At 42.6% G+C, this 20,329-nt stretch overlaps 2 protein-coding genes across 2 annotated transcripts; both read left to right on the top strand.

The window, feature by feature from the left end:
• Positions 1 to 6,041: 6,041 nt before the first annotated feature.
• LOC106600893 (modulator of macroautophagy TMEM150B) lies at positions 6,042 to 10,466 on the top strand (the record flags this gene model as incomplete). The annotated part of the gene is made up of 4 exons (XM_082973107.1): positions 6,042 to 6,169; positions 8,026 to 8,093; positions 8,176 to 8,303; positions 8,606 to 10,466. Coding segments are annotated over 4 exons (630 nt in total), but the record flags the coding sequence as incomplete, so codon positions are not given.
• A 971-nt stretch (positions 10,467 to 11,437) lies between these two features.
• On the top strand, positions 11,438 to 13,695 carry LOC106600895 (modulator of macroautophagy TMEM150B). The gene is made up of 7 exons (XM_014192653.3): positions 11,438 to 11,651; positions 11,768 to 11,851; positions 12,033 to 12,092; positions 12,353 to 12,420; positions 12,580 to 12,707; positions 12,898 to 13,075; positions 13,368 to 13,695. Exons 2-7 carry the CDS (start codon positions 11,787 to 11,789, stop codon positions 13,580 to 13,582), a joined length of 714 nt encoding a protein of 237 aa, XP_014048128.1. The 5' UTR covers positions 11,438 to 11,651; positions 11,768 to 11,786; the 3' UTR covers positions 13,583 to 13,695.
• Positions 13,696 to 20,329: the final 6,634 nt, after the last annotated feature.

Raw genomic sequence — 20,329 nt, 5'->3', positions numbered from 1 at the left:
CCAAGCTGTTTAAATGCACAGTCAACTTAGTGTATGTAAACTGCTGACACACTGGAGTTGTGCTACAGTGAATTATATGTGAAATAATCTCTAACAATTGTTGGAAAAATGACTTGTGTCATGCACAAAGTAGATGTCTTAACTGACTTGCCAAAACTATAGTTTGTTAACCCAAAATGTGTGGAATGGTTGAAACGCTTAGGTTGGAGTCATGAAAACTAGTTTATGTAAACTTCCGACTTCAACTGTGTGAAATCTAAAATTTCAGGGCCTACGTCTGAATTCCATACTGTTCCAACACTACATTTTCCTAAATGAATGTATGATTCACCAAGTAAAACATCATGGCGGTTAATGAAATAACTTGTTAGCTATTTGAGGCACAGTAAACCTATGGAGACTAAAGGACCCAGCTTTTTCTTCAAATGGTTGGGGTCAAAGGTCCTTTGTCCCACCAATCTTTATTACCAAGAGCGTCATCATTGGAAGCTGATAATATTGGTGCAGTTGAACCATTATTACACTCAGTTATTACTTTGTGTTTGACTTATCTAATGCTAAACGGTAGACACCCTGTTACAGCTTTCAGTCTAGAGAGAAAGAAGAGTATATCAAGTCCTTCTGATATGTGTTTGGTTTCACTATGTTTGTGGATGTACAATCGTTTATGTTAATGTGGTTGTGTGTGTGTGTGTGTGTGTGTGTGTGAGAGAGCGAGGCGTGCAGAGGAAGCCCACAGCTTGTACAGTATGTTACTGTAAGAACTAGAGCAAGCAAGTAGTTGTAAATCAAGACATTGTTGGCCAGACTGTTACCGTAATGTCTTGCATAGCAAACCCCTTCAAAAATGTACTTTAAAAAAATGACTGCTTTAAGTATTCGCAGAGTACGACCCTGCCTCACACAGGAAGCGGCGCAGGTCCTAATCCAGGCACTTGTCATCTCCCGTCTGGATTACTGCAACTCTCTGTTGGCTGGGCTCCCTGCCTGTGCCATTAAACCCCTACAACTCATCCAGAACGCCGCAGCCCGTCTGGTGTTCAACCTTCCCAAGTTCTCTCACGTCACCCCGCTCCTCCGCTCTCTCCACTGGCTTCCAGTTGAAGCTCGCATCCGCTACAAGACCATGGTGATTGCCTACGGAGCTGTGAAGGGAACGGCACCTCCATACCTTCAGGCTCTGATCAGGCCCTACACCCAAACAAGGGCACTGCGTTCATCCACCTCTGGCCTGCTGGCCCCCCTACCTCTGAGGAAGCACAGTTCCCGCTCAGCCCTGTCAAAACTGTTCGCTGCTCTGGCACCCAAATGGTGGAACATGCTCCCTCACGGACGCCAGGTGAATGCACCAATTTGTAAGGTCGCTCTGGTTAAAAGCGTCTGCTAAATGACTTAAATGTAAATGTAAGTAGAATAGTTACACAATCTAAAAAAGAATAGATTTATTGTATATAGTGCTTTTCATTACAAAGAGGAATTTCAAATACGCTTTAAATCAATCCATTCCGGGTTCTGGCAGTGGCAAGTGCTGGTGTTCCACAGCTGACCGCGTGTTGAGGCAGTTCAGAAAGGCAGTGGTAGTGGAGGGAGTGTTGCTGGTACAGGAAGGGAGAAGTGTCAATCAGAAACTGTAGATGGGCCCGGAGCTCTTCTTCGGGCACCTTTGCCGTACCCTCCACAATGTTTTTTTTGTTGTAAATCTAGGATATACACTTAACACACATGAACAGATATAATCCCATTAAGTACAGTATTAACAAGGAAAGTCACGTATGTGTCTTAAGTTCCCCAGTTCCACTCACATGGGCATGACCCGATGCTCAGACATGAGCTATGTCCTTACCTGTTTCTTCATGGTGATACGTGGCAACTTTATTTAAATAAATGAAATTATAACACTGTCATGGTCAAATTCGCTATCGGGTCACATCTTCACACTTCAATCAATACTGTCATCCTCATACCAATCTTCATCATCACCATTATAATAATATAAAATCTCTAAGCCCTGCGGTGTATTATTTCTTAATCCGGCCCTGACCCAATGTAGTAATTGTACCATACAACCTTCTCTCTGGTAAAGCGAGTGAGAAACAACTTTCTTCTGGTGTTATTACGGTATATTTGACAGTGATGGCCAAGGGTGAGAGGCATTTCCTCTATTGAGGAGAAAAAGTCAAGAGGTGTCAGTCAGCTTTACCTCCCATCTGTACATACAAGAAAACTGTGAGTCTAAAACACTTTTTACTAAACTTCTCTTTCTCTGACAGTTAAATATTATTTTCTTCTAGGTTACTATGTCATAGAGCTTGCAGAAAAGGCATTTCACTGTACTTGTGCATGTGACATTAACTTGAAACATGAAACTTGTCAATGTATCTTATTTGTGTAAATTGTGTCTTTATGACATTATTGCTCTTTCTGTATCTTTCTTTCCTTTTAAGTAACGATTTTTCTGGGTGTAATTTGATGAGGTTTTAACAGTCTGGAAGAGCAGGGAGCTTATTTAAACTAGACAGGAGGAGAATGGAAGCACAGAAAAATAACTATCACTCAAAATTATTTCTCAATTGAGTAAGCCTATAGCTTCAAATGTTCCTTTTCACCTCATAAGTTTTCATCCTGTAAGATGTGTACGAACAGATAATCAACAGATACTAAACTAAGCCTTTGACGAAAAGATAACCACATGTTCCACTGCGTGAGGTCTGCAGCCTCTGGGTTATAAGGACACACATGTCAAGTACAGAACTAAGCCAACCTCGGCGTGAGCTTTGGTGGCGAATGGTATGAACTTTGAGCTTATTCACTACAAAAGTGATACTTCCTAGCCGTTGAGTTAGCAGCGGCCGCTGTAGACGTGGGCTAGGAAAGGACGGACGACGCTTCCAGTCTGAACAACCAGACGAAGATACCACCACGTATCCACTTTACCACCATTGACATTCTTCCGAGGACAGGAAGATCTGTTGGCCAACATCTATGACCAATATACCGAAGCGCAGCTCAGAGTAAATATTTATTGCATTTTCCTTTTCCAAATGGCCGGTAATTTAGAATGCATAAGATAATGTATTTACGATAGCATAGCTGCTGTTTCTTTGTTCCTTAGTCTTCCCGCTCTTTCATTCAAGCCCAACCCCCTTTCCTTTGTGTAACCAGCCATCATACAGGTTCCGTCCACCAGGGACGTTTTCTGTATGACATCATTTGTATTCTGTGTATTTGTAATTCTGTGTGATTAGTTTAGGTATTTAGTAAATAAATAATTAAACCCAATTTTGTATTGCTGATTCAACTTGTTAGCCAGGGTTCGTGAAGATAGCCAAGAATTTACAACTTTCATTATGAGACTGAAAATAAGATAAGGGTTAATATTGACTGCTATCGATGTAAAATATAAATAGGTCTTTAACCTGTTTAGGATAGGGGGCAGTATTTTCACGGCCGGATAAAAAACGTACCCGATTTAATCTGGTTATTACTCCTGCCCAGAAACTAGAATATGCATATAATTAGTAGATGTGGATAGAACACACCTTAACGTTTCTAAAACTGTTTGAATGGTGTCTGTGAGTATAACAGAACTCATATGGCAGGCCAAAACCTGAGAAGATTCCATACAGGAAGTGCCCTCTCTGACCATTTCTTGTCCTTCTATAGCCTCTTTATGGAAAATAGAGGATCTCTGCTGTAACGTGACACTTTCTAAGGCTCCCAGAAGGCGCCAGAACGGGGAATGATGACTCTGCAGTCCCTGGGCGAAAAACAGTAGGGCATTTGGAAAGTGGTCGCTCTGAGAACAATGACACGGGTGCGCGCGTGCATGTGAAGACTCCGTTTTCAACTTTCAGTGTTTGAACGAAAACAAGGTCTCCCGGTCGGAATATTATCGCTATTTTACGAGAAAAATCGCATAAAAATTGATTTTAAACAGCGTTTGACATGCTTCGAAGTACGGTAATGGAATATTTTGAATTTTTTTGTCACAATATGCGCCGGCGCGTCACCCTTCGGATAGTGTCTTGCAAGAACAAAACGCAGCAATTTGGATATAACAATGGATTATTTGGAACCAAAACAACATTGGGTGTTGAAGTAGAAGTCCTGGGAGTGCATTCTGACGAAGAACAGCAAAGGTAATCCAATTTTTCTTATAGTAAATCTGAGTTTGGTGAGTGCCAAACTTGGTGGGTGTCAAAATAGCTAGCCATGATGGCCGGGCTATCTACTCAGAATATTGCAAAATGTGCTTTCACCGAAAAGCTATTTTAAAATCGGACACCGCGATTGCATAAAGGAGTTCTGTATCTATAATTCTTAAAATAATTGTTATGTTTTTTGTGAACGTTTATCGTGAGTAATTTAGTAAATTCACCGGAAGTGTTCGGTGGGTATGCTAGTTCTGAACGTCACATGCTAATGTAAAAAGCTGTTTTTTTATATAAATATGAACTTGATTGAACAAAACATGCATGTATTGTATAACATAATGTCCTAGGAGTGTCATCTGATGAAGATCATCAAAGGTTAGTGCTGCATTTAGCTGTGGTTTTGTTTTTTGTGACATTATATGCTAGCTTGAAAAATGGGTGTGTGATTATTTCTGGCTGGGTACTTTCCTGACATAATCTAATGTTTTGCTTTCGTTGTAAAGCCTTTTTGAAATCGGACAATGTGGTTAGATAAAGGAGAGTCTTGTCTTTAAAATGGTGTAAAATAGTTATATGTTTGATAAATGGATGTTTTGGGATTTTTGAGGAGTTTGTAATTCGCCCCACGCCCTATCATTGGATATTGGCGAGGCGTTCCGCTAGCGGAACATCTAGATGTAAGAGGTTTTAAGAGTTTATTCGGAAGATAACAGCTCTATAAACACTCTTCCGTGGTGTCCCGACTTTCTAGTTAATTACATTTACATGATTAGCTTAATCAGGTAATATTAATTACAGAGAAAGAATTTTATAGGTTAGCATGTCATATCACTTAATCCGGCATAGCCAAAGACACGACACAGTGCATGTAATAGCAAAAACCAAGTCATGAGGTCGAAGGAATTGCCCGTAGAGCTCTAAGACAGGATTGTGTCAAGGCACAGATCAGTGGCTTCCATCATTCTTAAATGAAAGAAGTTTGGAACCACCAAGACTTTTCCTAGAGCTGGCCGTCCGAACAAATTGAGCAATCGGGGGAGAAGGGCCTTGGTCAGGGAGGTGACCAAGAACCCGATGGTCACTCTGTGACAGATCTCTATAGTTCCTCTGTGGAGATGGGAGAACCTTCCAGAAGGACAACCGTCTCTGCAGCACTCCACCAATCAGGCCTTTATGGTACAGTGGCCAGACGGAAGCCACTCCTCAGTAAAAGGCACATGACAACCCGCTTGGAGTTTGCCAAAAGGCACCTAAAGACTTTCAGACCTTGAGAAACAAGATTCTCTGGTCTGATGAAACCAAGATTGAACTCTTTGGCCTGAATGAAATATGTCACTTCTGGAGGAAACCTGGCACCATCCCTACGGTGAACCATGGTGGTGGCAGCATCATGCTGTTGGGATGTTTTTCAGTGGCAGGGACTGGGAGACTAGGCAGGATCGAGCGAAAGATGAACGGAGCAAAGTACAGAGAGATCCTTGATGAAAACCTGCTCCAGAGCGCTCAGGACTTCAGACTGGGGCGAAGATTCACCTTCCAACAGGACAACAAGTCTAAGCACACAGCAAAGACGACACAGGAGTGGCTTTGGGACAAGTCTCACAGGTGTGCCAAGCTTGTAGCGTCATACCCAAGAAGGCTTGAGGCTGAAATCGTTGCCAAAGGTGCTTCAACAAAGTACTGAGTAAAGGGTCTGAATACTTAGTAAATGTGAATTTGTATTTTTTATTTTTGATAAATTAGCAAAAAATTCTAAAATCCTGTTTTTGCTTTGTCATTCTGGGGTATTGTGTGTAGATTGATGATGGAAACAAACCATTTAACAATTTAATCAATGTTAGAATAAGGCGTTAACTTCAATGTGGACATAGTCAAGGGGTCTGAATACTTGCCGAAATCACTGTATGTTGTAATGGAAGTGTTAAAATACTAACTACAGTTCTTGTTCTTGCCAGGTTTGGTATCGCTGTATCGAATGAGACTGTTAACATCACAGAGAGATTCCCCTACATCAGGTAAGAGTCACACTGGTCTTGCAATCCAGTCAATGTCTCACAGTACTCCATAAATATTCCCAATGGCATGGATCAAAATGAAAAGTGAATCATTGAGGAATCAACACTATATCACTTTAATATTAAAGTTATAACATTATTCAAATTGTATTAGTCGTATGTACGGGATACGCACGGTATACATCGTCCAATTAAAAACGTACTTGCAGGTTCCTTCTCGCAATGCAACAACAGTAAGAAATAATAAAATATAAGAATACGAACATAAAGTAAATGGCAGAAAATAAAATAAACATTTTAGCATACACAGAACAGCCTCAATTCGTCAGGGCATGGACTCTATAATGTCAAGTTGGCTGGATGTGTTTTGGGAGACCATTCTTGATTCATAGGAAACTGTTGAGCGTGACAAACCCAGCAGCATTGCAGTTCTTTACACACTCAAATTGGTGAGCCTGGTAACTACTACCATACCCCGTTCAAAGGCACTTCAATTTTTTGTCTTGCCCATTGGCACAAATACACAATCCATGTCTCAAGGCTTAAAAATCAGTCTTTAACCTGTCTCCTCCCTTTCATCTACACTGATTGAAGTGGATTGAACAGGTGACATCAATAAGGGTTCATAGGTTTCACCTGGTCAGTCTATGTCATGGAAAGAGCAGGTGTTCTTAAGGTTTTGTACACTCAGTGTAAGTATAATACATGAAAGCACAATTTATTGTCCAATATTTACACGTGTATTGGAGAGGGGTGCACGTGTATAAATTGAGCAGTATAATACGAGTCTGGTAGCAGCAGTTGTGGTGTGTGTATGTAATGAATGAATTTAAGTGTGTGTGTGTGTGTGTGTGTGTGTGTGTGTGTGTGTGTGTGTGTGTGTGGGTGTGGGTGGGTGTGTATAATGAATGTATGAGCGGGTGAGTGCACGTGTGCTAAGGTGTGGAGAATCAGAGCAGGTGGTCAGTTCAAGTGTTCAGCAGTCTGATGGCTTGTGGATAGAAACTCTCTGAGCCTGTTGGTATCAGACCGGAAGATAGTATCGGAGCATGAGGTCTGATACCAACAGGCTCAGAGACAGTTTCTATCCTCAAGCCATCAGACTGCTGAACACTTGAACTGGACTGACCACCTGCTCTGATTCTCTACACGTTAGCACACATGCACTCACACACACAGACATACACAGGCCCAGATGCAACCGGTCAGGACGCGCTCAATGGTACTATTTGCCGATAGCTAGCATGGAGTATTGAAGTTCACCCAAATTACAAAATGACATTGGTTTCCTTACCCTGTAAGCAGTCTATGGACAAGGTATGACTCCATAGTGGCGCAGCGGTCTAAGGAACTGCATCTCAGTGCAAGCGGCATCACTGCAGTCCCTGGTTCGAATCCAGGCTGCATCACATCCGGCCGTGATTGGGAGTCCCATAGGGCGGCGCACAATTGGCCCAGCGTCATCTGGGTTTGGCCGGGGTAGGCTGTCATTGTAAATAAGAATTTGTTCTTAACTGACTCGCCTAGTTAAAAAAAAGGTTACATTTTAAAAAATGACAACAATCCATGCTTTGGTTGTGTTTACCGGTCTGCAAGTCAATGGTACTTATATTAGCTTTTTTGCGCTTCATGTCCAAATCATCTATAAGCAACTTCATTGAGTTACACACTCATTTTTTAGATACTTTAGGATAATTTGATGCAAAAACTAAGATACATTTTTTACATAAAGTATGAGAGGGAAACAATAAGGTGTGTATTGTGAAGTCAACTAATACACATTTTGAGGTTCCTACGTCTGATGTTATTTGTTTATAATTGTAGAGAATTGAAATGTGAATGTTTGTGTTCCGTAGTGAATGTGGCACCTATAATCCTCAGAGCTGCATCTTTGCTCAGATCTGCAACGTCTGTGCTGTCCTGGGTAAGTGAATAGATGCGCACGCACACACACACACACACACTCTCGCTCTCTCTCAATACCCCCTTCTCTCTCTGTGTGTCAGCCCTGTGGGTTGTGGTGATCCGGTTTCAGCAGGTCAGGGACTATGGTCAGAACAGCAAGGTGAACATTGCCAGTATCGTACTGGGATTCATCTCCTGTGTGGGCATCTCCATCATCGGAAACTTCCAGGTATCGTTTAGAATCTCGCTTCAGTGTAAACTATTGTGGTAAAGGGCAGTTATCGCAATACTATTATATATTTTTATTATTGTGATACAAGTCCTATTATAAACCGGGTGGTTCGAACCCTGAATGCTAATTGACTGACAGCCGTGGTATATCAGACCATGTACCACACCTCCTCGAGCCTTATTGCTTAAATATCCTCCGCCCCTCGCATGTACACATAGCAAGTTGACATATTGTTATACCTTGACAATTGCTGACAATATCTCCTTCGTTCCATCTTCTCTCCCATCCCTCTCCTTCAGCAATCTGTAGTGATTGGGATCCACTTGTTGGGTGCGTTCTTGGCCTTCTTCGTGGGCCTGGCCTACTTCTGGCTGCAGGTGTGGCTCTGCTACAAAGCCCATCCCTTTAAAGACCGCCACTGGGTTGGACCTCTTCGAGCTACCTTCTGTAGCATCTGCACCATCCTGGTCATCACCAGTATCCTTACAGACCATACCGCTGGGAGGCGCTCGCCGTTCTCAGAGAATGTCTCTTCATGTAGGAAGATAAAACACATCTATTACTCACTGTTGATGCATGCTAAACAGTGTTTATGCAAAATATAGCAACTTGAATACCAGTGAAAATATGACACACAAACAATGGACTGTAGTATATATTCCCTGACCAGACTGGCAGTACAGCGGTACGCTACACTTAGCTGGGAATGTGACTGTATACAAACTGTATAGTTTCGATATTGACAGGTCATCTGCTTGTGTTGTTGCTCCTTGCCTGGCCTTTCCCTCCCCAGTGGCTATACTTCATAATACCAGCTACAAATCTGGAGCGGCCGTTTGTGAGTGGGCCTTGGTCATGTCCTTCTTTGTCCTTTTTGGCCTCTTTGGGTCTGAGTTCCGTCACATCGACTTCCACCAGCTCACCGTGCAGAAACAAGGTCTGAAGACACAGAGCACCAATGGAGTGGTCAGAATGAATTATGTTTCATAGTACAGCCAATGAGACCGTGACAATGACCATGCATTGATACACTGTTCATCGCTTAGCATCTAAAAACACACACACACATACACGCTGGGTTATTTTGACCCAGCTAGTTGGGTTGCGTGAATACCCAAACATGGGTTAATTTAACCATCATTAGTTTATTTTTTTATCATCAGTTGGGTTGACCCAGCAGCTGGGTCTTTTTTTTAATGTAATCCATAGGTTATTTTCATGAGGCGTGGCCTATTAAGGGCATGACTTTCAAATAATGATTTTTGGCCACCTGTAAGAGTAAAGGTCATTTCTGTTAATCATGTTAAGTTTGTACACTGCAAATTTCTATTTTTGCACATTACATATTTGAATATAACATCCCAACATTGAGATATCCCATATTTTGGGATATGTATTAGCATAAGCTCTTGGGGAACTCACATACTTGTGTAAGCCTCTTTAAAGCTTCAAACGTGTCAGTGTTTAACCTTAACATGTGATAACAATACAACAGAACACATGAACCAGAATGTAATTTACGCTCACGGGTGGCCAAAAAAATAACTATCGGAAAGCCACGCCCCTACAAAGCCATGACTCCAGTCTTCTTAGCTGACCTGCAGGGTCATATCTTAATGACCCAGCATCAATAACCCAGCAGTCTTTTAAAGAAAACAACCCAACTAAGTGGCCCAATGCCTGCAACCCAGCAGTTGGGTCGAACAACCCAGCATTTTGTTGTACACGCACAAACAACTTTTGTATTACTGTTATTTATTTACTTATTGAATATTATGTTATGAAAGTATTGAAAAAATGCATATATTGTCTTAAAGTTATATAAAAATGTTTTTATCACAATTCTAATTGTCTTGTACTGTTATTCAGTCAAGCGGATCTAAGATTTTCCCCCTTTGGTTTTATTTTTGTACCAACAGATATTATTTCAATGGCACATCAAGACATGAACACTGGAAACATATCTACGGTATTTATCTAGAGGAAGATGAATTAACTGATTATTGCCATGAAAATTGAAATCAACTTTAATGTGATGTGATACAGGAATTCATACTTCAACAAAGTTTTTTTTTTTTTTTAAGTCATGAGGGTTTACATAACTGTAAGTGTTTTTAATTTGACATATGTTTAATAAAATGTAACTTTAAACATACTGTACAGAGAATATAGAGCCTTCCATCAGAGTGTGTCATGTAAAAAAAAAATATGACATTTGTTCTCCCGGTGCAACGCATGTCATTTAAAAAAATATATTTTTAAATGTTGCATTTTAAAACAGCAGATGTATTTTTTTTACAAACATTTAAACAATCTATATTTTTGCATCAAAGGTCCATATTGTTGATATATATTGTACCAAATCTGTTTTCAGTCCTATTAGTGTTTCTGATTAAATAGGCATATAGCACTGTGTGTCCAAGCCCTTAGGACAAGCAGCCTTGGGTGTGGGTTTCCCAAAAACCTCACCCGTTCCTGATTTGCTCTAGGTGAGTGTTGTGTGCAGGGGGTGGCTGTCATCAGCTGTGCTGCCCTTCATTTTCTTCAGAACTACCCTCTCACACAAACAATCAGAGGTAAAAGCATTAAGAACGTTGCAGATAGAAATACAATTTATAGACGTGGCATGACACCTAATTCTATGTGACATATAAGGATAGCTGTTCTACGTAACGCATTTATATCTGAATGTTTTTTAACGTTGCAACCTCCTGAACACACCCGGTCCTCCGCCGTTACATCGGCACACAGATTGGCTGCCCGCCAAGGAGAACGCTGCAGTTTCTTCAGGCTCTGTTTTGTCAGTCCGTTTAGCCAGGTTATCGAGCTGAAGGTGAAGACTGACTGTTTCACATTGCATTAGAAAGACAGCATGCTACATGATGTCTCAGTCAACCCTGAGTGTTATTGCAGAAAATACAGGTCAAGATTTTCTTTGGGGTAAGTAGTCTGCAGCATCTATTCACCTAGAGCCTATCTCTTTGTTTGTGTTGAAAGGGGAGAATATGTCCTCAGTGTTTTGACTGCAGCAGTGGTGGATGCTATGTTTCGTCCCTCTGTTGGTTGTCACATGGTATTGCTTTTACTGTTACAGGAATCTCTGTGTGAGGGTGATGCAGAGGTACTGCACTAACTCAATTCTACCACATGGTGGCACCATCAAGCCTATACTCACTTCAACATACAATGATTAACCTTAGTTTTGTTTGACTATTCTTGGGTCTCTCCGTTACCAGGTTAAAGGTGCCTCTGACAGTTTCCTGTCTAAAGCTCTGAGGAAGGTGATCATCTAAGATCATTGCAGAAATCTTTTTCTGGGATAGTCACCATGTGAAATGTCCTGGGGTAAGATGTTTTTATGGATTCCTGAGTTCCTTAGTTGAGGGCCTTTGTCCCTTTTTTATTGAAATTGGGCTAAAGTGTATCTGGGTGTCTCAGTTGTGTCGTTTCATATTTCCCAGGTGAAGTAAGTAAACAATAATGTGGCTCTGGGCACTCCTTCCAATCTGCTTGGCGGTGTTTGGCACTGTGGGAATATGGGTGGTGTGAGTATCTAACAGACTGGTCTGCTCTCTCCGGCTACTTGTCTAGATATAATAACAGTGTGGACTTATGCTACGGTACAATGAGATGGTGTTGATGATAAGAAACTTACTATCAGTGCAAAAAACAAACAGAAAACCACTGAAGTATTGATATGCTAACGACAGTGCTTGTTCTTCCCAGGTTTGGTATCGCTGTATCAAATGAGACTGTTAATATCACAGCGAGATTCCCCTACATCAGGTAAGAGTGACGTTGGTCTTTACAACACTGTAAAGGGTTTACCCTGAATTCCACTCTGTATCTGGACTATGTCAATAGAGGCACTACCACAGACCAGTTAAACTGGTATAACCACTAACAAAACATGCTGGGAAATGTTAATGAGCCCACAATGCCACAATACCATTGACACACTGGTGGCTATTTGTTTTAAAGTCAATATTTCATTACCAAGTCATTTCCAAATGTGTAAATAATTCAAATGTGAATTTGTCTTCCAGTGAATGTGGCACCTATGATCCACAGAGCTGTATCTTTTCCCAGGTCTGCAACATATGTGCTGTCTTGAGTAAGTGGATCTTTTCAGCACTTTCACGTTGGTTCATACCACTTTATTGTTCTTTGTCTTTCGTATGTAACCTCAACCTTCTTCTCCCTTCTATCCTCCCCACTCTACCCTCCTCTACACCCCCCCTCTCTCTTTACTCTCTCTCCCTATCTCTGTCAGTCCTGTGGGTTGTGGTGATCCGGTTTCAGCAGGTCAGGGACTATGGTCAGAACAGCAAGGTGAACATCGCCAGTATCGTACTGGGCTTCATCTCATCTCTGGGCATCTCCATCCTCGGCAGCTTTCGGGTATTGCTTTACGATTACAATAGGATACTATAACTACAGTATTATCGTCATACGAATCCCAATATCGTCCCAATCCTAGCATGTTCCCTTAAAAAGATGCCATATTGACATACCCTGATATATGGTTGACAATATCCTGCCTGGCTCTTTCCCTCTCACCACCATTCCTCTCTCCATCCATCTCTTTCAGCAATCTGTGTTGTTTGGCATCCATGTGTTCGGGGCTTTTTTGGCCTTCTTTGTGGGCCTGGGCTACTTCTGGTTGCAGGTGTGGCTCACCTATAAAGTCCAGCCCTCTAAAGACCGTCGCTGGATGGGGCCTCTCAGAGCTGCCCTCTGTAGCATCTGCACCATCTTGATCATCACCAGTATCCTTTAACATCAGATCTATCAGCTGAGATAAATCAGAGAGAGAGAGAGAGCACAAGGGGAGTGCTCGACGATCCAAGATCAACACAGCTGAATGGTGACCCAGGGTCAACACAGCTAATTGTAAATGATAAAAAATAATCCTAAATCATGCTTCTTTACCTGAATTTACAGTGAAAACATTGCACATAAAAATAATATCATAAACTGTTTGTCCTCCCTACAAACCGCTATATTTTAGACATTGTCACCTGTTTGGGTTGTGCTCCTTGACTCCCCTTTCCTCCTCAGTGGCCATAGGTCTACTCTTTGATACTGGCTACCGCTCAATGGCGTCCATTTCTGAGTGGGCTCTGGCCATGTGCTTCTTTGTCCTATTTGGCCTCTTTGCATCCGAGTTCCGTCACATCGACTGTCACCGGCTCACCGTGCAGAACCAAGGCCTCAAGCAAGACCCAGAGCATCAACGGTGGTGGGATCATAATGTACAGCCAACAGAACAGTAATCTAATAATTATAGAACATTTGAACATTCAGCTCTGACTGATGAAGCTCCACTTAAGTGTACATATTTGAAACCTATTGTTGAATAAAATCCTACTCTTTTTCTTTGATAAAATACTACTGTCTTTGATGCGGCATCTCCTTAGCTAAACCTCTTTTTGGTTGGCTTCTGTTGAGTTTATTGGAAATAGAGAGTGATTTTTCGGATCTTTGTTCATCTTTTGACTACAGCAGCAGTGGTTGCTATGTTTTCTCTCTCTGTAGGTTGTCTCACGGTATTGCTTTCACTGTTACAGGAAACTGTAGGGTGAGGGTGAGAGAGGCGCTATACTGTAGTTAGTCCATTCTACCACATGGTAGCACCATCAGGCCATGTAAGTCAGCCTGGCCTCAGAGCCATATGAAACATACTTTATGAATTTCTTAGCACCTCCAAGACGTATGACACCTACTAAGACAGAAACAAAAGGAGGGAGTTCGGTCAGTCGGGTGGGGTGTGTAATCCACGACCATTTAGCAATCCAAAGGTTGCGTGTTTGAGTTGAGTAGGGGACAACTGATACATTTTAGTTAGCCCGTCCCCTAACCCTTATTCAAAACTTTAAGGAAAACTCCACCCAAAAATGATCTTTTGGTATTTGTTTCATTAGTTCATTGTAAACATATTCCCACAATGTTTTGCTTGTCAGCAATCACATTTTCAAGATCTGTAACTTTCAAAATACAGAAATCATCCCCGTATGATGCATTCATACGGGGATGATTTCTGTATTTTGAAAGTTACAGATCTTGAAAACTAACCTGCTGCATAAATTCACCTAACCTTTGTCGTGTTAGTTCTCCTAACCTTTCATGTAAAGTATCCTAACCTTTGTAGTTAGTTTCCATAACCATCAACGTAAATTCTCCCCATAATTCTAAGTTGTTGCTACAGCGCAGCAAGCAACCTGGTCTCATTCAATTCGTATGCTATTGTACGACCGGGTAAGATGTATGATATTATGCCTCCTATAATTCGGATGATATTGTACGAGCTTTTTTTCCATTAATAATGTAACCTAAATATATCATACTAAATGGAATTTCACATTTACGTACAGAATCATACCAACTGAGTGGCAAATATCTTTCAGTTTACAATTTTGAACTTTTAAAGTACATTACACTCTCTCTCTGTGTTCCAAAACAGAGTAGAGAACATAAGACATATTTAGTCCATAGCTTGTGTCTATATATGATTAGATAATCCTTAGAAGAGCAAAGAGGATAATTTAATGACACCGTGGTGTCTAGTTTCATCTCTCCCAGGTGACCTAAGTGGATCATAAGGTGGTCCTGTGCTCTGCTTCCGATCGGCTTGGCGGTGTTTGGCACTGTGGGCGTATGGGCGGTGCGAGTATCTGACCGGCTGGTTTGCTGTGGTCACTGAGATCTCAAGCTAATGTACAATGAAATAGTGTCTAATAAAAAAGTACTATTGGTTCAAGTAGCAGACACAGAAAACGTATTTTCTGAGAGCGAGAAACAAAACACATTAACTGAATAACTCAATTTTGTTCGTGTCAAACTCCACAGTGTGTTCTGAAAAAGGTTTGAGTTTCACTGAAGTGTTGAAATACTAAACACAGTTCTTGTTCTTGCCAGGTATCGCTGAGACCTTTAATATCACAGAGAGATTCCACTACATCAGGTAGGAGTCACACTGGTCTTTACAACACTGTGAAGGGTTTAACGACTCCAGAGTAACGCAGACCTACAGTACGCAAATCATGTAGCCACAAATATATCCAACTTAAGTGGAGATTAACTTTAGGAATTCTATGACTTAGCATAGAGAGCAAAAGTCCAATAGCAAAACTTATATTTTTTCTCTTGTTACCAAGTAGTGATTCCTCAGATAAACAGCAACAAATGACCGCGAAAGCTTGTTCTGTCATCATGAAATTAAATTACGTCTGGAAAGTTATTCAATCGGCAGTGCGACAGGTAGCCTAGTGGTTAGAGAGGCGTGCCAGCAACCGGATGGTTGCCAGTTTGAATCCAGGTCTGATGGGAAGTGAGCTGGAAACCGGAGGGTTGCTACTGTCCAATCCTAGATGCTATTGCCTGCTGTTGTGCACTTGAGTAAGGCACTTAACCCCCCACAACAACTGTTCCATAGGTGCCCAGTGTGGCAGCCCCCTGCTCCAACCTGTATATGTATGTGTGTGTTTTGGAGGGGTTGGGATAAAGCAGAAGTTACATTTTGGTTGGACATTGTGGACAATTGGCAAATTAAGTCATCTTATTCAATCAGCATCTTGGATCGGCACCACCACAGACCAGTTAAACTGGTGCAGTATTTTCCCTAACAGATGCAACTACTATTTCCTCAGTTTTCCCACTGCAGTGTAAGGTACAGTGTGCTCCTAATGCTTTCTCAGTATCTGTAGAGAATTGAAATTTGAATTTGTCTTCCAGTGAATGTGGCACCTATGATCCACAGAGCTGTATCTTTTCCCAGGTCTGCAACATCTGTGCTGTCTTGGGTGAGTGGATTTATTCAGCACTTTCAAGGTTAGTTCAAACCACTATACTCAGCATTATTTTCTGTCTTTGGCATGCGACAGCCTTCTCTCTTCTATCCTTGTCTGTCTGTCTGTCTGTCTGTCTGTCTGTCTGTCTGTCTGTCTGTCTGTCTGTCTGTCTGTCTGTCTGTCTGTCTGTCTGTCTGTCTGTCTGTCTGTCTGTCTGTCTGTCTGTCTGTCTGTCTGTCTGTCTGTCTGTCTGTCTGTCTGTCTGTCTGTCTGTCTGTCTGTCTGTCTGTCTGTCTGTCTGTCTGTCTGTCTGTCTGTCTGTCTGTCTGTCTGTCTGTCTGTCTCACACACACACACCCTCTCTCTCACACACACCCTCTCTCACACCTTCTCTCACACATCCTCTCTCTCACAAACACACCCTCCCTCACACCTTCTCTCACACATCCTCTCTCTCACAAACACACCCTCCCTCTCTCTCTCTCTCTCTCTCTCTCTCTCTCACACACACACACCCTCTCTCTCTCTCACACATCCTCTATCTCTCTATGGTCAGAACAGCAACTTTAACATCACCAGTATCGTACTGGTTATCTGCTGTGTGGTCATCTCCATCATCAGGAATTTACGGGTATCAAATGACTCATAAAGTCTCTGGGTTGGTCTCCTTGTACCTGGTTGCAGAGTTGGGTACTTGAGTCAGGTCATCTAGTTGGAAACCAATTCACAGCAATTCACCAGTTCACCTGGCAATTAGAGGGCTGTGAATACTGAACTTCCCCTTTAAGGTGCAAAAATATAGACTTATGACTGGACTCTATCCCTATCTTTCAGCAATCAGTGTTGTTTGGCATCCATGTGTTCAGGGATTTTCTGGCCTTTGTGGGCATGGCCTACATCTGTTGTGGCTCACCTATAAAGTCCAGCCTTCTAAAGCCCGTCGCTGGGTGGGGCCTCTCAGAGCTACCCTCTGTAGCATTTGCACCATCCTGATCATCACCAAATTTCCTTAACCAGCTCAGCCTTAAACTATTTCTGCTATATAAATCACTGTCCCTGGCCGAGTCTGTAATACCTACATGTTTTAAGCAGACCACAATAGTCCCTTTGCCCAAGAACACCAAAATAACCTGCCTAAATAACTACCGACCTGTAGCACTCATGTCTGTAGCCATGAAGTGCTGTGAAAGGCTGGTCATGGCTCACATCAACACCATCATCCCAGAAACCCAAGACCCACTCCAATTTGCATACTGCCCCAACAGATCACGCAATCTCGATTGCACTCCACTGACCTTTCCCACCTGGACAAAAAGAATACCTACATGAGAATGCTGTTCATTGACTACAGCTCAGCATTCAACACCATAGTGCCCTGATCACTGACAATGATGAGACAGCCTATAGGGAGGATGTCAGAGACCTGGCAGTGTGGTGCCAGGACTACAACCTCTCCATCTACGGGATCAAGACAAAGGAGATGATTGTGGACTACAGAAAAAGGAGGGCCGAGCACGCCCCCATTCTCATCGGGCTGTGGTGGAGCAGGTTGAGAGTTCCTTGGTGTTCACATCAACAACAAACTATCATGGTCAAAACACACCAAGATAGTTGTGAAGAGGGCACGACAACGCCTAATACCCCTCAGGAGACTGAAAAGATTTGTCATGGGTGCTCAGATCCTCAAAAAGTTCTACAGCTGCACCATTGAGAGCATCCTGACTGGTTGCATCACCACCTGGTATGGCAGCTGCTCTGCCTCCGACCGCAAGGCGCTACAGAGGGTAGTGCATATGGCCCAGTACATCACTGGGGCCAAGCTTCCTGCCATCCAGGACCTCTAAACCAGGCGGTGTCAGAGGAAGGCTCTAAAAATTGCCAAAGACTCCAGCCACCCTAGTCATAGAGTGTTCTCTCTGCTACCACACGGCAAGCGGTACCGGAGTGCCAAGTCTAGGTCCAAAAGGCTTCTTATTAACAGCGTTTTCCCCCCAAGCCATAAGACTACTGAACAGCTAATCAAATGGCTAACCGAACTATTTGCATTGACCCCTCACTTTACCCCTACCTACATGTACATACTCAATTACCTCGACTAACCGGTGTCCCCGCACATTGACTCAGTACGGGTACCCCTTTGTATATAGTCTCGCTATTGTTATTTTACTGTTGCTCTTTTATTAAATTTTTTTATTTCGTTTATTTAGTAAATATTTTCTTAACTCTTATTTTTCTTAAAACTGCTTTGTTGGTTAAGGGCTTGTAAGTAAGGGCTTGTAAGTAAGCATTTCACGGTAAGGTTTACACCTGTTGTATTCGGCGCATGTGACAAATAACATTTGATTTGATTCGATTTTTGACCCCATGGTTTTTGCAGTCTGGCTGAGTGCCATATGGTTCCTCGAATGTTTACGTTGTTGAGTTGAATATGCTGTTGCCTAGCTATGTTGTATGGTGAAGTGTTTTTGATTCCATGGCAGCACCATCAAATCAGAGTCTGTCTCTACAGAATGAGGAAGATCATGTGGCTATACTGTCAACGTGGAAACCAATGTCTTTTCCTTGACTGTCCTTTCCCTCCTTAGTGTCTATAGGCATACTCTCTCATTTGCGCTTCCGCTCTGGAAGTGGCCATTTCTGAGGGGGCTCTGGTCACGTCCTTCTTTGGCCTGTTTGGATCTGAGTTCCATCACATCGACTGTCACCAGCTCATTGTGCAGAAGCAAGGTCTCAGTGAGACCCAGAGCACCAACGGTCTCATCGGAATCGCAGGCGGCCGGTGGCACCTTAATTGGGGAGGACGGGCTCATAGTAATTGCTGGAATGGAATAAATGGAATGTTATCACATCAAACACATGGTTTCCATGTGTTTGATACCATTCTATCCACTCCGTTCCAGACATTATTACGAGCCGCTCTTCCCTCAGCAACATCCTGTGAAATGTATGTTACAATGTATGGTATCACAGCTAGCAGGACAGTAATGCAAAAATGACCCCTGATTCATATTTAATATACAACACATCTTGCAGTGTCATGTGTAATTGATATTTATCTAAAAAGAAACGTCCTCTCACTGTGTTTATTTTCAGCAAACTTAACATGTGTAAATATTTGTATAACAAGATTAAAGAACTGCGACATAAACTGAACAAGTTCCACAGACATGGACTAACATAAATGGAATAATGTGTCCCTGAACCACGGGGGGGTCAAAATCAAAAGTAACAGTCAGTATCCTCATCATGGGACTGCACCAGACTTGCCAGTTTTTGCTGTGAGATGTTACCCCACTCTTCCACCAAGGCACCTGCAAGTTCCCGGACATTTCTGGGGGGAATGGCCCTAGCCCTCACCCTCCGATCCAACAGGTCCCAGACGTGCTCAATGGGATTGAGATCCGGGCTCTTCGCTGGCCATGGCAGAACACTGACGTTCCTGTCTTGCAGGAAATCACGTACAGAACGAGCAGTATGACTGGTGGCATTGTCATGCTGGAGGGTCATGTCAGGATGAGCCTGCAGGAAGGGTACCACATGAGGGAGGAGGATGTCTTCACTGTAACACACAGCATTGAGATTGACAGCAATGACAACAAGCTCAGTCCGATGATGCTGTGACACACCGCCCCAAACCATGACGGACCCTCCACCTCCAAATCGATCCCGCTCCAGAGTACAGGCCTCGGTGTAACGCTCAATCCTTTGACGATAAACGCAAATCCGACCATTACCTCTGGTGAGACAACACTGCGACTCGTCAGTGAAGAGCACTTTTTTCCACTCCTGTCTGGTCCAGCGACAGTGGGTTTGTGCCCCTAGGCAATGTTGTTGCCGGTGATGTCTGGTGAGGACCTGCCTTACAACAGGCCTACAAGCCCTCAGTCCAGCGTCTCTCAGCCTATTGCGGACAGTCTGAGCACTGAGGGATTGAGGGTTTGTGCATTCCTGGTGTAACTCAGGCAGTTGTTGCCATCCTGTACTTGTCCCGCAGGTGTGATGTTCGGATGTACCGATCCTGTGCAGGTGTTGTTACACGTTGTAACGGTTTTGACTTGAGGTTATTGTTTATAGGGGTGCCAGGTAGGTTGTGCCTACCAGAGAAAATATTGGTTTCTCCTTTTGGTTTGGGAGGGAATGAGTCCCATCTGGTCCGTCAAGTCTACACCAATACAAAGGACTCATGTAAAAGTCAGGATGGACATACACTTTTCATAAACCCTTAAAACATTG

Source organism: Salmo salar, chromosome 03, assembly GCF_965601325.2.
Source record: "Salmo salar chromosome 03, fSalSal1, whole genome shotgun sequence".
NCBI classification, from domain to species: Eukaryota; Metazoa; Chordata; class Actinopteri; order Salmoniformes; family Salmonidae; genus Salmo; species Salmo salar.
The sequence above is the reverse complement of the archived record's forward strand: the minus strand, read 5'-3'. Positions and strand labels throughout refer to the sequence as shown.

Coding starts and splice junctions, on each gene's coding strand:
- LOC106600895 (XM_014192653.3), top strand. CDS start 11,787: ATGTGGCTCTGGGCACTCCTTCCAATCTGCTTGGCGGTGTTTGGCACT. Junction 12,421..12,579: donor CAACATATGTGCTGTCTTGA/GTAAGTGGATCT, acceptor TATCTCTGTCAG/TCCTGTGGGTTGTGGTGATC. Junction 13,076..13,367: donor CACCATCTTGATCATCACCA/GTATCCTTTAAC, acceptor TTTCCTCCTCAG/TGGCCATAGGTCTACTCTTT.